Source organism: Podarcis pityusensis (genome assembly GCF_964106645.2).
Source record: "Podarcis pityusensis genome assembly, chromosome: 16".
NCBI classification, from domain to species: domain Eukaryota; kingdom Metazoa; phylum Chordata; class Lepidosauria; order Squamata; family Lacertidae; genus Podarcis; species Podarcis pityusensis.
The window spans coordinates 8657719-8671649 of NC_138041.1; the positions used below are offsets into that span (position 1 = coordinate 8657719).

Below are 13931 nucleotides of genomic sequence, written 5' to 3' on the forward strand. Positions count from 1 at the left end.
GAAAGATACTTGACCCCTTGGCTTAAGGCAGGGGTGGCCAACTCCCAAGAGGCTGTGATCTACTCACAGAGTTAAAAACTGGCAATGATCTGGCAGTTCGGGTCAAAGTTGGTGAGCTTTGGGGGGAGCCAGTGATCTGCCACAGACATCCAGTGATCTACCGGTAGATCATGATCTACCTGTTGGACATGCCTGACTTAAGGGATCAGGAGTTGGTTCTTCCGTGTTAATCACAAAAGGGGATGTGTTGGCAAAATGTGGCTGGGCCATCTGCTTGCTCGTTTCCTTAAAAACAACCTTTTTTTCTTCTTCTCTCCACTCCACAGAGTTCTACCTTGTAAATACTGTTATTTGTATATACTGTAAATGATGACATCGGTGGGCACTAACCGAGCCCGGGGAAGCTGGGAGCAGACGCAGAACCAGGCACAGCACAAACAGAGGCCACAGGTGAGGGCGGAGCAGGCCAGGGTGTCCATGGAAACCAGTTGGCTTTGGGAGGGGAGGAGTCCTCTTGGCTCCCTCACCTTTTCCTTTTTTCCGTTGTGACTAAGAGCACGCTGGCCTAACGTCTTTCCCACGAGACAAAGGAAAACTCCTCCGCACCCTTTCGGGCTGCTCTTAGCTTGCATGCTTAGGAGCTGAGGCAAAGTTCTGGCTTTGTGGGCAAACGCAGGAAGAATCAGTGTTCAAACTTTCTTGATACGTGTGGCAGGTGAAAGGACTAATTTCCCAGCCACTGACGCTGAACCTGTTGGGATATCTGGATAAAACATCTGGTTGCCTGGGCAGTGAAAAGCTTTTGAAACCTCCCCCGTTGATAAGCCCAACCAGTTGCCTATTAATTACAGTTTTCAAACATTTGGGTTTTTTTCAGTTGTGACACAAAGAGGGGAAGAGAGGCTGGAAAAGGGGACAATATCGTATCCTTTCTGTTCCAGAACCTCTGCTTTTCCATTAATCTGCATTCCATGGAAGCAACTTGTGCTATTGATATGTATAAGAAATAGAAAATTAATACCAAATTCATAAGAGAGGCAAACATAGAGGAGTTGAGCTCTTATGTTGATAACCACAACAAGCCTTTCTCCTTGTTTAACAGAGATTAGAACACGACTGAATGACATGATGAGAGAGAATTTAAATACGTCTCATCCCTACTTTAGACTAAACTCTGGATCCTCACCCTTAACTGAGGACTAAAACCTCTCAGTCTTGGTCCCAGTGTCTTTGTACTCCGCTTCTTAGCCAAAAAGCAGAGCAGCTTACACAAACCAGTCCCTGCTCCTTGGGTCTACAATCTTAAAGCAAGGGTGGGTTAGGGAGAGAAGAAGCAAGCTCGGGTGCAAATTCTTAAAGTTACAGTTCTGAATAATGTAGTTATATAGTTGTATCTGTGCAGTTATATAGTTGTGTCTATATGAGAAAATTCCTCCCTATCAGCTCTGGAAGCTGAGCAGGTGATTAATATCTAAGCCAGTAGGGCAGGGCTTTGCGCAGCTCTTCCCTCGTAACTTGATGGTGGGAGCTTTGTGGCTTTGCCCTCCTCCCTCGCTGATGTCTGTGGTTGCCTGGCCTTGGAAGTACCCAATTCAGATCTGAGGGCAGAGCGAATGGCAGTGTCCAGCTCATTCTTTACTCAGGCAGCTTCCCTGCTCCCGGCCAGACGCCCCACTTACAGGGCTAACTTGTTGTCTTTCTCCCCTGTTTCATTCTAACACTTCCACCCCTGGCCCTTGTCTCCACAGGCCACTGCAGAGCAAATCCGACTTGCACAGATGATATCCGACCACAACGATGCTGACTTTGAGGAGAAAGTGAAACAAGTAAGTTTTTTGGGATGCTGGAGGACGTGAGGAGAGGGGAAGACTCTCCAAGGAGAGTGTGCCTTTTAACTCCTTGCCCCGCCAGCTGTCTTTGATGTCTCCTGGGAGAGAGGAACACGATGGACACACTCATGGCTGCTTTGGATAGCTTGAGGGAGGCACTTGGGTTCAGGGGTTTGAAGTCCTGTGACTGGTGACAGGTCCCAGCCTTATGCTTTGTTGCTTCTCCCTCGGCAGCTGATCGACATCACGGGCAAGAACCAGGATGAGTGTGTCATCGCCTTGCACGACTGCAATGGGGACGTCAACAGAGCCATCAACGTGCTGTTGGAAGGCAACCCGGACACGGTAAATCTGCGGCTTTGCGGGGCTCAGTTAGCAGAGTGGAGTTGCAGGTTGCAAAGACCTTTTTTATTCTCTGCTGGGCGAAGGGAGTAGCGTTGGGGAGGGGAGAAGAGCAGCCCATGTGTCTCAGAAGATGAGGCAGCTCAAGGCATGCCCCGTTCTCCTGTCTGTGCTAGACTACAATTCCCGTCATCCCTCATGACTGGCTGTGTTGACTGCAGCTGATGTGAGTTTGAAAGAGGAGAGAGAGAGAGAGAGAGAGACACCCAGGAGAAAAGCTGACAGAGTGAGGCAGATCTGCGGAGGGGAGATGTTGAAAAGTCAGGTCATGGGGCACTCTAAAATCTGTGTAGGATTCTGTGGTTTAAATTAAAGTTAAGTGTGGGTCTAAGGCAGGGAGGGAGAACAGCAGCCCGAGGGGCTGCATGCCCCACACCAGGCCTCTCAGCTTAGCCCAGGGGTCAGCAAACTTTTTCAGCAGGGGGCCGGTCCACTGTCCCTCAGACCTTGTGGGGGGCCGGAATATTTTTTTTGGGGGGGGGTCAACGAATTCCTATGCCCCACAAATAACCCAGAAATGCATTTTAAATAAAAGCACACATTCTACTTATGCAAACACACACTGATTCCCGGACCGTCCGCAGGCCAGATTTAGAAGGCGATTGGGCCGGATCCGGCCCCCGGGCCTTAGTTTCCTTACCCATTGCTTAGCCCTTGGAACACTTCCCAGGCCACACCGCTCCCTAGCCCTGCTTGGCATCCCAAGCATTTGTGGGTGGCTGGAATGTGTCCTTGAGCTCTGATAATGCTTCTCATCTGTATGGGTGACAGAGAGGGGTGTGTTTGTACATTTATTATGCACCCACTTTTGCCTAACCCTGGCATGTGGCCCTTGGAAGGTTCCCCAGGCGGAAATGCAGCCCTTGGGAAGAAACAGGTTTCCTACCCCCAACCTGAGAAGACTGAGGATGACTCACCTGTTTATCGGCCCCGGCCCAGATCTTGCGGTTCTCCTCTCCTGACATTCACGGCCCCCTCTGCATACTGCTTCTAGTTGTCAAAATATTCTGCTGTCTTCACTTCCAGTGTTGATTCCTTCTATGAATTCTCATTTTAGAAATGTGAAAAAATGAAACCTGGTTGATGCAATTATGCTTTCTGCGCCCACCTCCCCCTCAAAAAATGTCCAGAACTGAACTGGAATTTTAACTCTAGTCGATATCTAGCAGGTTTTTCTTTCTTTTTTTCAATGAAATTTTTATTTTCCCAAATAAAACTTTATAAACTTTTAAAAGCAACAACCGGTTCTACAATGGTTCTACAATACCATCTTTGCAACTAATCTAAAATGTACGAACACACCCGGTACACTGTTTTATAGTGGTCAGCACAAGTATATCTGCATCTTTCCTGTTTGAAAAATAATATTTTTTGTAAAGGAATTTTTTTTAAATAAAATGACAGTCACCAACTTCAATGAAACCTGTAGAATGTTTCTTGCATGCATCTGTGAAATTGAACGTGTGTTATGTGCGTGGAGAGTGGGAATAAATCTTGCCTCTCCCTTCGCAGCACTCCTGGGAGATGGTTGGGAAGAAGAAGGGGGTTTCAGGACAGAAAGACAGCGGGCAGACGGAACCCAGCGAAGAAAGCAAAGAGAACCGAGAGAGGGAGCGGGACTTCAGCCGGCGACGAGGTGGATTGCCAAGAAGGGGCCGAGGGACGAGCCGCGGAAGAGAGTGTACGAGTCGCGACTTTGTGCGGGGTAGCTGCCGGTGTGGGGTGGGGCAACGAGATGAGAGGAAAGGTAGCAGATGGTTAAAACCTCATGGCCAGAGATGTGCAGCGTGACACAGTTATGGCGTCCCTGTCGTACCTGGTATTGCCGTGCACGGAGCTGGAAAAATAACAGTCACATTTTGAATTCCTGCTCCACACTTTGTTTTTTTTAATAGTTAGCCGTGCTCGGGAGTCAACAAAATGTTTCAAACATCCAGGTGTATTGGGTAATTGGGATCCTTAGGGCTTTTTGTTTTTTAAAATTGAGACCTGTTTTATACAAATGCCGTTTCACAAGCCAACTGTGAAGATATGTTTTGCTTGGGTGTTTGTATCTTCTTTAAAACAACAAAAAAGACCACCCAACACCCTTTACAACATCTGTTTCGCAACCTATGGGTTGTGTTTTATTTTCATCTGAAGACCACGTGTCTCCATTCCTTTAAAAGCAGATGGTTCATTCTAAAGACCCTCAAGGGAAATTGAGGACGCTGAGTCTGTAAAATTTAGACACGAGCCTATTGCAGGGCAGGGCTGGGAAAACTGGAACGGTGTGGCGTGGGTTGCTTCTCCTGCAGTAGAGGAAGGGGGTCATGTGTGGATTGTCACCGTCCACTTCTCCCCTGGCAAGAGGTTGAACTTCCGAGAGAGTGCACCTGGTGGACAGGGCAAACCCTTGGCAAAGCCAGCTTCTGCCAGCTTCTCTGCAGCTTGCACAAGAATCCTTAATTCATTCAGCACAGCACTCAAGCCTTGCGCGCCCCCCCCCCTGCACTCAACACACTGGAAACTTACTAGTGTGGTTTTGTGTCTTCCAGTTCGGGGCCAGGAGAATGGACTGGACAGTGGCAAGACAGCCGGACCCACTGGAAGAGGCACAGAGAGAGGGCGACGAGGCCGCGGGCGAGGCAGAGGTGAGAGAGGTGGCTCAGCAGCCTGGATAGCTTTTACAAAGAGGACTGGAAATTACCATGGAGGATACTGCTGCCAGTGGCTACTTGGCACGGTGGCTGTTTTCTCCCCATACTGTCGGAGGCAGGCTGTCTCTTGATAACCTGTTTCTGGGAATCAAGTGTGGAAAGTGAGACTTTCAGGCTTCCCTTGCTTAGCTTGTCCGCTTTGAGAACAGAATGGATCAGATGCACTCTTTGTAAGACCATAAAATCAGGTGATTGAGTGGTGTATAGAATTAAGTATGGTGTGGAGGAAGTTGACCTAGAGAGGTTTTCCTCTCTTAGCACTAGAATTCAGGCTCATCAAACAAACGTCGGAAGACTCAGGACAGACAAAGAATAAATAAATCCTGATTTAAAGTGCCTTTAAATCCATTCCTCCTGCCATACGGTGGGCTGCATACCAGTAGACCCTTTCTGGCTCCTTCATAGCTATAAAGGGGGGACAGCGTATGCTACAGCAAGTCTTGGCATCGTTGGCCAACTGAGTCCTGCAGCTGTGATAGCTGACGGGCCGCCTCTGGTGATCAAACAAACAAGGTGTTCGATTCCTAATGCGAGTGCACCTGAAACCAGGCAGGGGAAGTTGAAGTTTCATTCCCACATAGGGAACCTTCTGGGGGCCACAGTGCCCCTCAACCCTGGCCCTCAGCCATGCCTGCTGCAGATGGTCAGAGTTGGGAGCCCAATAACTGGAGGGTCGCAGGTTCTCCACATCTAGAATATCCCACGTTCTCCCACCTTCATTGTGGATTTGAACTCTGGCACTCGTCCAGCTCTCAGTCTCAATTGGGTACCTACAAGGTGGGTGGTTGTATCAGTAGGCTCATTTGTGTTTTGCTTTAAAGCAAGGCTGGGGGCCCTCTCTCTCTGCCCCTCAAAGTTGTGGGGGGGGGGGCTGACTTATATCATCCCCAACCAACATCAGCGATGCATGATGGAAGTTGTAGTCCCATCCTTGGTTCAAAGGAGTGAAATTGGTGGGGAAAACAAGAGATGGGTGAAGATAGAAGACTTTTAAAAATCTGGTTTAGTTTACCTGGAGGTGTATCCTGGGTCCAGTAAGGTTTAAAGCTGCCTGTTTTTTTGTTGTTGCAGGTGGCTCTGGAAGGCGGGGAGGAAGGTTTTCAGCCCAAGGCATGGGGTAAGCTTCACAGCCTTTGTCTTAACTCTAATCTTGGGCGGGATGGGCAGAGGAAGGGAGTTTATCTGTGACCAGATGACACTCACCTGTGGCCTGGATAGGGGGAGGGAAGAGACTAAAGCGTCAAAGCAGGACAGACGTGCCCTTGAGATGTACGCTCAAATTCCCCTTTCCTCACCCACCCTGTCTTCCAGAACTTTCAACCCTGCGGACTATGCCGAGCCCACGAGCACGGAAGAAGGCTACGGGAACAGTAACAGCAATACATGGAACAACACCGGGAGCTTTGAGCCGGACGACGGCACGAGTAAGTGACCTGGGCGCATTGTGCTGCCGCAGTTTGGGGCCAGAGTTCAGCTCCTGTCAGTAAAAAGGCCAGCAAGTGGGTCCCCTTCAATACAGCTTGCCTTTCTTCAACATAAAGGGTTGCATTTTATCAAGTCAGCCTGTTGGTCCAGCCATCCCAGTATTGCCTAGGCTGGTTGGCAACAGCACTCTGGGTGTTGCAGGTAGACATCTTCCCCAGAGATCCCTTTATGTCAACACTGCCCAAACCTGTAGTCCAACAACAGCTGGGAACCCAACTCCCATCATCCCTAGCTAGCAGGACCAGTGATCAGGGATGATGGGGGCTGTAGACCAACAACAGCTGGGGACCCAAGTTTGAAAAACACTGTTTTAAATGGAGACTGTGGGTGGGGGGAGAGAACCACCATTCCCAGCACCTGCCCTGCTGCTGAGCGATGACCAGCCATGCCCCTGTGTGATTGAAGTCACCCAATTCTGCCACCTAGAGCCACTTAATCATAGGGACGTGGGTGGCACTGTGGGTTAAACCACAGAGCCTAGGACTTGCCGATCAGAAGGTCGGCAGTTCGAATCCCCGCGACCGGCTGAGCTCCCGTTGCTCGGTCCCTGCTTCTGTCAACCTAGCAGTTCAAAAGCACCTCAAAGTGCAAGTAGATAAATAGGTACCGCTCCGGCGGGAAGGTAAATGGTGTTTCCATGCACTGCTCTGGTTCACCAGAAGCGGCTTAGTCATGCTGGCCACATGACCCGGAAGCTATACGCCGGCTCCCTCGGCCAATAAAGTGAGATGAGTGCTGCAACCCCAGAGTTGGCCACGACTGGACCTAATGGTCAGGGGTACCTTTACCTTTAGAGCCACTTAATGGCTATCCAGTTGCCCCATCATGCCATTAAACCCAGCCATTTTACTTGTGCTTGATGCTGTAAAAAAATGGCTGGTTTTATTTCAGTTTAAAACTGCTTTGGGTCGCAGTCACAATCCACGTTAAGCGCTTCTGATCTGTTTTAGTATTTTCGATTGCAAAACCTGTGGGGAAAGTTGCATTGGAGTTTGAGGGTCTCCCTGGCAAGTCCTAGTGCAGGGTTGGAGAGCCTGTGGCACCCTGCAAGCCTCTGGACTCCCAGCTCCTATCTTCCCTGAGCTTTAGCCACACTGGCCGGGGCTGGTGGGAGCTGGGAGTCTCAGCATCATCTGAGTGCATCCCATCATCTCCCCCTGGTCTTTAGAATGTGGTGGTTAACCTCCACTGGGCAGGGGTGAGTTGGGTCTGCCAGCCTATGATTTTAATGAAGGTTTCCCAAGAAAGGGAAGAAACATATTCTCCACCCACCGTTCCATTGCACACCCTTTTCATCTCTTTCAGCAACAGCATAACTTCAGGGAACTGAAGTGTTGAATGCAGGAAGCTGCCTTGTAACGGCTTAGACCAGAGCTTCCGAAACTTGAGTCTCCAGCTGTTTTTGGACTCCCATCATCCCTAGCTAGCAGGATCAGTGGTCAGGGATGATGGGAATTGTAGCTCAAAAACAGTAGGGAGACCCAAGTTTGGGAAATCCTGGTCCATCTAGCTCAGTACTGTCTACACTGACCGGCAGGCAACCCCCTCCCAGGGTTTCAGGCAGAGGGAGGCCTTTCTGCCAGTCCTACCTGGAAATGCCCTTGGAGATTGAACCTTTCCTCTGAGCTCTGGCCTTCCTCCATAGAAGAAGACAAGTGTCTTTCTGGTTGGACCAAAAGACCACTTGAGGTTTTTGAGGGAAGGTTCCCTTACCTGGGTGTGCAGTAGAAATGTAGAAGCGGGGAGAGAACTGCAGTGTCTTAACTTTTCTCTTGGAAGTAGATCCCGCCGTTCTTTGTGTGTCCTGAGCTAAGAAAGGGGGACCGTTAAAAGTTGTCGCTGGAAGGGGACGACCCTTTTAATTGGCCCCCAAGGAGGGTTTACTTGTCCACAGTGTCTACAGAACGCACTCCTCATTTCATATTCCCATGATTAGTTTGTAGTATTAAGTATATTTTTTTAATTTTAACAATATCCACAGGTATGGTGGGCGGCAGAGTAGTCTTGGGGTGGGGAAGGGGGTGGCGGCGGCAGCAGCGGCAGAATCGCCTCGCTTTTCTCATTTCTTAGAATACAAAACCGTTTTCACTGTTTTTACCCCGTTCTTTTTTTTTCTTTTTCTTTTTTTCTGTTTCTTTTCAGGAGTTGATTACATTAGGGGTGAGGGGTCAAATTATCCCCGAAAATTTGACACTGCTCCTGGTACGAGAAATCCAGGTGCACTAATTGCCCGGGATCTCTTTATTTATAAGTTGGAATATATCTGTGGATATGTCATTGTCTCGTTCCTCCCACTCCACAACCCCTGCCCTCCTCCATCTCTTTCCATCTCGGTTTGGTTTCATTTAATGAATATGTGTACGTTCTTGCCTGTGCTTTTACTAACACTGACACCCCACCCCACCCCGCCTTCCCCACACCTCTGTGTTTTTAAGGGGAGGCGGGGTTTGGGCTTCCATCTGTTGTGTTTTTCTGTGTTTGGTGGGGGTGGGGAGATGAGTTTGCTTTCCTGGCTGTTTTGATTGCACCCTCCACCGGCTGTGGCTGCCCCTGTTGTGGTTCCCCTCTCCTGGCTCTTTAAAGCTCTTGCATCTTGATTCGAAGGCCAAGTTTCCTTGGGACATAAGCTCAGAATGGCCTTGTCAGTTCAGACCAAGGAGTCCATCTATGTTTCTGGGTTTTTTTGGGGGTGGGGACCAGCTAGGTGCCTCTGTTGAGCTCTCTCACAAGTGGGACTGAAGGTGACAGTCCCCCAGTATCTGGCATCCACAGGTACACTGCCTCTAAACACAGAGGTTCCATCTAATTGGCCTTCTGGGGAGCCAGTGATGAGGCAATTTCTGCTGCAACGCCTTCCTCAAGATCTACAGATGGTTCGTTTGCAGTTCCAACTGGTGGGTAGTTAACACTGGTGGGTTCTTACAATCTCCTGGTGGGTTGCTGGCCAGTTGCTGGCAGGCGGCTGAGATTTCTTGCAGAGAAAGTTGGGCAAGGCCTTGGTCTGATGCTGTGAGGCCATTTCTTATGTTCTTAAGCAAGAGCGCAGACTTGGGATCACTGAAGACAGGTTAGGGATCACTTGACCATGAAGAGATCCTGAGTTAATCCCCTTCTGCAACTTCTAAAAAACTCACCGATAGCCTGACTTGCGGGTGTAGAGGGGGGGGGGTGGACTATGAAGAGGAAGCAGTCCTGCTACACAAGTCGGGTTTGCTAGCCATCCAGGGACCAAGTATGTGCAGACTTCTGCAGATTTGGTGAATGCTGACAGGGTGTTGAATCTAGTGAAGGTCTTGTGCAAGTAAAACCGCTCGAGCTGGCCCAGTGGAATTTCTCCTGGCACGCCCCCTTGTTCTACTTTTTTGGGGGGGGCTGGAAGAAACCCCAGAGCAGATTGGGGAGGTGGGGGGATGTGGGAGGCAGGACTCCCAGCTTGCTTCATCTCTGGCCCTTGGCTGTGCTGGCTGGAGCTGATGGGAGTTGGGGGCCCCCGGGGGTTACGCACCTGGATTAGACTGAGAGAGAGAAAGTGTGGGACTGCTCCAAGGTCTCTTGACGAGCTTCATGCCTGAGAAACGTAGCTGGGGGCGGTGTGTGCTTCAAGTCTCCCCGGTCCAACTCCCAGCTGTAGTGCCTTGCAGAGTTTTCTTTTTTCCCCAGTTTCAAGTCTTCATATCTTTTCCCTTGCACTTTTGGCTAATGGCGCTATGTGGGTTTTTTAAAAAGCAAAACACTCCTTCAGGAGCCAGCAGAGTGTATGCATGTTTTTAAATGCCCATAGTCAATAAATGAAGATTTCAGGGAATAGGGAAGTGACCTGAACAGCAGCAGGGAGGGCAGGGGGCTTTTTTACTTTGAGACGGTAAAAGACCCGCCTTCGCTTTCATAGGGCTGAAAGCAAATTTTTGCAGGGGGAGACATCTGAGCAAGTCTCTTGCAGGATGCACGAGCATCGTGTAGTATTGAGTTATTTATACACTGCTTAGACACTTGTATTTAAGCAGTTTATAAATCCGTATGAACACACACGTATGCACAAACGAAACCTTCCGTTGACTTGACCATTTTGCACTGATCCTAACCTGGTGGCTGCGATCTTCTGGGAAAATTGGGCTTTTGCAGGACTTTGGGGAGGGGCAGTGGCAGGAGGAGGGTGGAGAGATGCCACATTTGATTGCAAGAGAGCAGTGGAACTGGGCAGGGGGCATGTAGAATATCAGTAGGGCTGTCCATCACCGTTTGTTCCTAAGGGAAGAGAGTTTCAGGACAGGGTCAAGGAAGACATCTCTTTTCCCCACAGTGATTCCAGGGTCCAGCCTCTTTGCTTTGGGGTTCAGTGGGTGGGGGAGCTTGCGTGGTGTGCCCATATTTTTCCTCCTCTCCCCCCTCCCCCCACCCCAAGCTTGTGTCTGTCTGGGCGAGGGGCACCAACCTGCTTAGCTGCTTGCAATGCTTCTTGAAAATCACCCCCTTTTCCCGGGAAGCACCCAGGATCCGCTTGTACCAAACCCCTTCTCTGCTTTGTTCTTTGCCAGGTGCGTGGAGGACGGCGACGGAGGAATGGGGGACCGAGGACTGGAATGAAGATGTAGGTACAACCCAGCTCTTGCGTCGCTTCCCTTTCTGTGTGCGCTTTGCCTTCTCTGACTTGGGATCACCCTAACTTCCTGCCTCTCCTTTCCTTCCCCAGCTTTCAGAGACCAAGATCTTCACTGCCTCCAACGTCTCCTCTGTGCCTCTGCCTGCGGAAAATGTGACCATCACGGCTGGACAGAGGTGGTCCATTTGCGCCTGCCACAGTAGCTGGGTTTCAGTTTAGAAATGAGTTTCTTTTTGGTGGCGGGGCTGGGGGGAGAGAGCAGGGGAAGAAAGCAAACAACCATTGCCCTAGCCAGGATGTGGCGGACAGGCCTGTAGTCCTCCAGATGTTGCTGGACTCTCCAACTCACTTCAGTCCTGGCCAGTACAGTGGGACCTCAGGTTAAGTTCTTAATTCATTTCAGAGGTCTGTACTTAACCTGCAAGTGTTCTTAACCTGAAGCACCACTTTAGCTAATGGAGCCTCCTACTGCTGCCGTGCCGCCGGAGCACAATTTCTGTTCTCATCCTGTAGCAAAGTTCTTAACCTGAAGCACTATTTCTGGGTTAGCGGAGTCCGTAACCTGAAGCAAATGTAACCCAAGGTACCACTGTATGACCAGAGGTCAGGCAGGGCTGTGTCAGGCCACCCTGGGAAGAATTCAGAGGTGTGCTATTACGATCCTTTCATCAACGGAAGCCGTTCTGCTTGCCAGATAGAACAATCTTGCTGCTTCTCTCACCGCCCCATGTACTGTTCTGGGTTTTCTTGCTCCCATCCCCCAAGCTGACTCCTACCAATTGTTGCACTGGCTCCTACCAATGCAGTTCTTGAGTCCTCTCCATCTGGCCCTTGGGACTCTTCCACCCCCCCAGATTGCACAACATCCAGAGGCACATTCCTCACCATCAGTCCTCCTTTGCGCTCTTCTTGGGAGTTTTTTGTCTGGCTGGAATGTGTCCTTGAGCTCTGATAAAGCTGTTTTTGCTTCCCAGGATGGAGGATAGAGAGAGGGGTGCATGTGTAAAAACTAGGCTGCTGCACAGAGGGAAAATTAATATTCCTTGTTCTGTCCACATTTGCCTCTGGCCCTGCCCAAGCTCTACGATGTGGCCCCCAGAAGGGGCTTCCCTCTGCCTGAAAAGCAAAAAAACAAAAAACCAACACAAAACCCACAACTTTCTCCCCAAGGTGTAAGGTCTTTTGTGCCTGGGTTTCTGTGTGCATCTGCTTCCCAGGACCATACTGTAGCATGCACTGAACACAAGCAAATCAACTGTGGATGCCAGATCAGAGACTAAAGCAGCCACCGCCGATGGCTGGGTTAACACGGGCTGCTGGGAAATGTAATCCAAAACATCCATGTTGGCGCAGGCGGCATCAGATGCATCCAGCCACCTCAGCAGCCTGCTGGTATGCCCAAGATCCTCTGCCAACCCTGCCTGATTCTGCACTGCACAGTAATTCTGTGCACAAGCAGATCAAAGAATTGTAGAGTTGGGAGGGGCCCTGAGGGTCATCTAGTCCAGCCCCCTTCAATGCAGGGAATCTCAGCTAGATCATACGTGACAGGTGGCCATCCAACCTCTGCTAAAAACCTCCAAGGAAGGAGACTCCGCCACCTCCCGAGAGAGAGAGCCCATTCCACAGTTCTTAACCATCGGAAAGTTCTTCCTGATGTTTAGTTGGAATCTCCTTTCTTGCAGCTTGAATCCATTGCTTCAGGTCATACCCTCTGGAGCAGGAGAAAACAAGGTTGCTCCATCCTGCATGTGACCCCCCTTGAGATATTTAAAGAGACAGCTATCATATCTCCTCCCAGTCTCCTCCTTTCCAGGCTAAACATACCCAGTTCCTTCAACTGTTCCTCATAAGGCTTGGTTTCCAGGCCCTTCGTCATCTCGATTGCCCTCCTCTGCACACGTTCCGGCATGTCAACATCCTTCTTAAACTGTGGTGCCCATAACTGAACACAGAACCCCAGGTGTGGTCTGACCAGGGCAGAATAGAGCAGTACTATTACCTTCCTGGAGTTGCACACTATACAGTCATACCTCATGTTATGTCCGCTTCATGTCACGTTCTTTCAGGTTACGTCCCGTGGCAACCCAGAAGTACCGGAAAGGGTTACTTCCGGGTTTCGCCACTTGCGCAAACGCGCAAAATGACATCACATGCATGCGCAGAAGCGGCAAATTGCAATCCGCGTCTGCACAGATGCGCTGCTGTGGGTTGTGTTCTTTTCATGTTGCGAACGGGCCTCCGGAACGGATCCCGTTCGCAAACAGAGGTACCCCTGTACTTTTGTTGATGCACCCCAGAATAGCATTGGCTTATTTTGCTGCTGTTAACTCATGCTCAGTTTGTGGTCTACTAAGATCCCTAGACCCTTTTCACATGTACTACTGGAAACCCAGGTGTGCCCCCCATCTTAACATTTATGCAGCTGGTTCCTCCTGCCCCAAGTGCAGAACCTGACATTTGATCCTATTGAAATTCCTTTTGTTAGCTTTAGCCCTGGCATGGGGCATCCCTTTTGGTGCAGGAACAGTGGTGGGCCGGCCAGGCCACTCACCCAACCCCTCGCTCACGGTGACGCTTCTGCCTCCTTCCTAGAATCGACCTTGCTGTGCTGCTAGGAAAGACCCCTTCTTCTCTGGAGAACGAGTCGCCCAACCTGGATTCCTCGCAGGCACCTGCCCTCAGCCAGCCGCTGGTGTTCAGCAATTCTAAGCAGGCTCCTATATCCCAGCCCAGTTCGGGGAACACCTTCCCACACCACGGCATGGTAAGGAAATGGACAAGCCTCTGAACCTTGCGGTCGTGCACGTGTTGTATTTAGAAGAGTTCATCCTCCTGGTCCCCATCTGGGGCTGCTGTGTTGTTTTGCCCAGCCAAAGCCGCCATGCGCCTGCTTCAGCCGGCCTTCCCTTCCTG

General features: G+C 50.2%; 1 protein-coding gene across 13 annotated transcripts in view; it reads left to right on the forward strand.

Annotated features, from left to right (window-relative positions):
- The window catches only part of UBAP2L (ubiquitin associated protein 2 like), a 47868-nt gene that overhangs the window by 9439 nt on the left and 24498 nt on the right, over positions 1-13931 (forward strand). For 6 of the 13 annotated variants that reach the window (XM_080984532.1, XM_080984539.1, XM_080984537.1 and 3 more), the window contains exons 2-12: positions 327-450; positions 1749-1826; positions 2064-2174; positions 3744-3912; positions 4769-4864; positions 6002-6047; positions 6242-6354; positions 8558-8632; positions 10951-11003; positions 11106-11191; positions 13611-13782. In XM_080984532.1, the coding sequence (XP_080840658.1) occupies positions 367-450; positions 1749-1826; positions 2064-2174; positions 3744-3912; positions 4769-4864; positions 6002-6047; positions 6242-6354; positions 8558-8632; positions 10951-11003; positions 11106-11191; positions 13611-13782 (1083 nt within the window). In that variant the 5' untranslated portion in view covers positions 327-366. The remainder of the gene's footprint in view (positions 1-326; positions 451-1748; positions 1827-2063; positions 2175-3743; positions 3913-4768; positions 4865-6001; positions 6048-6241; positions 6355-8557; positions 8633-10950; positions 11004-11105; positions 11192-13610; positions 13783-13931) is intronic. The other 7 variants (XM_080984544.1, XM_080984533.1, XM_080984534.1 and 4 more) reach the window with 2 other exon arrangements.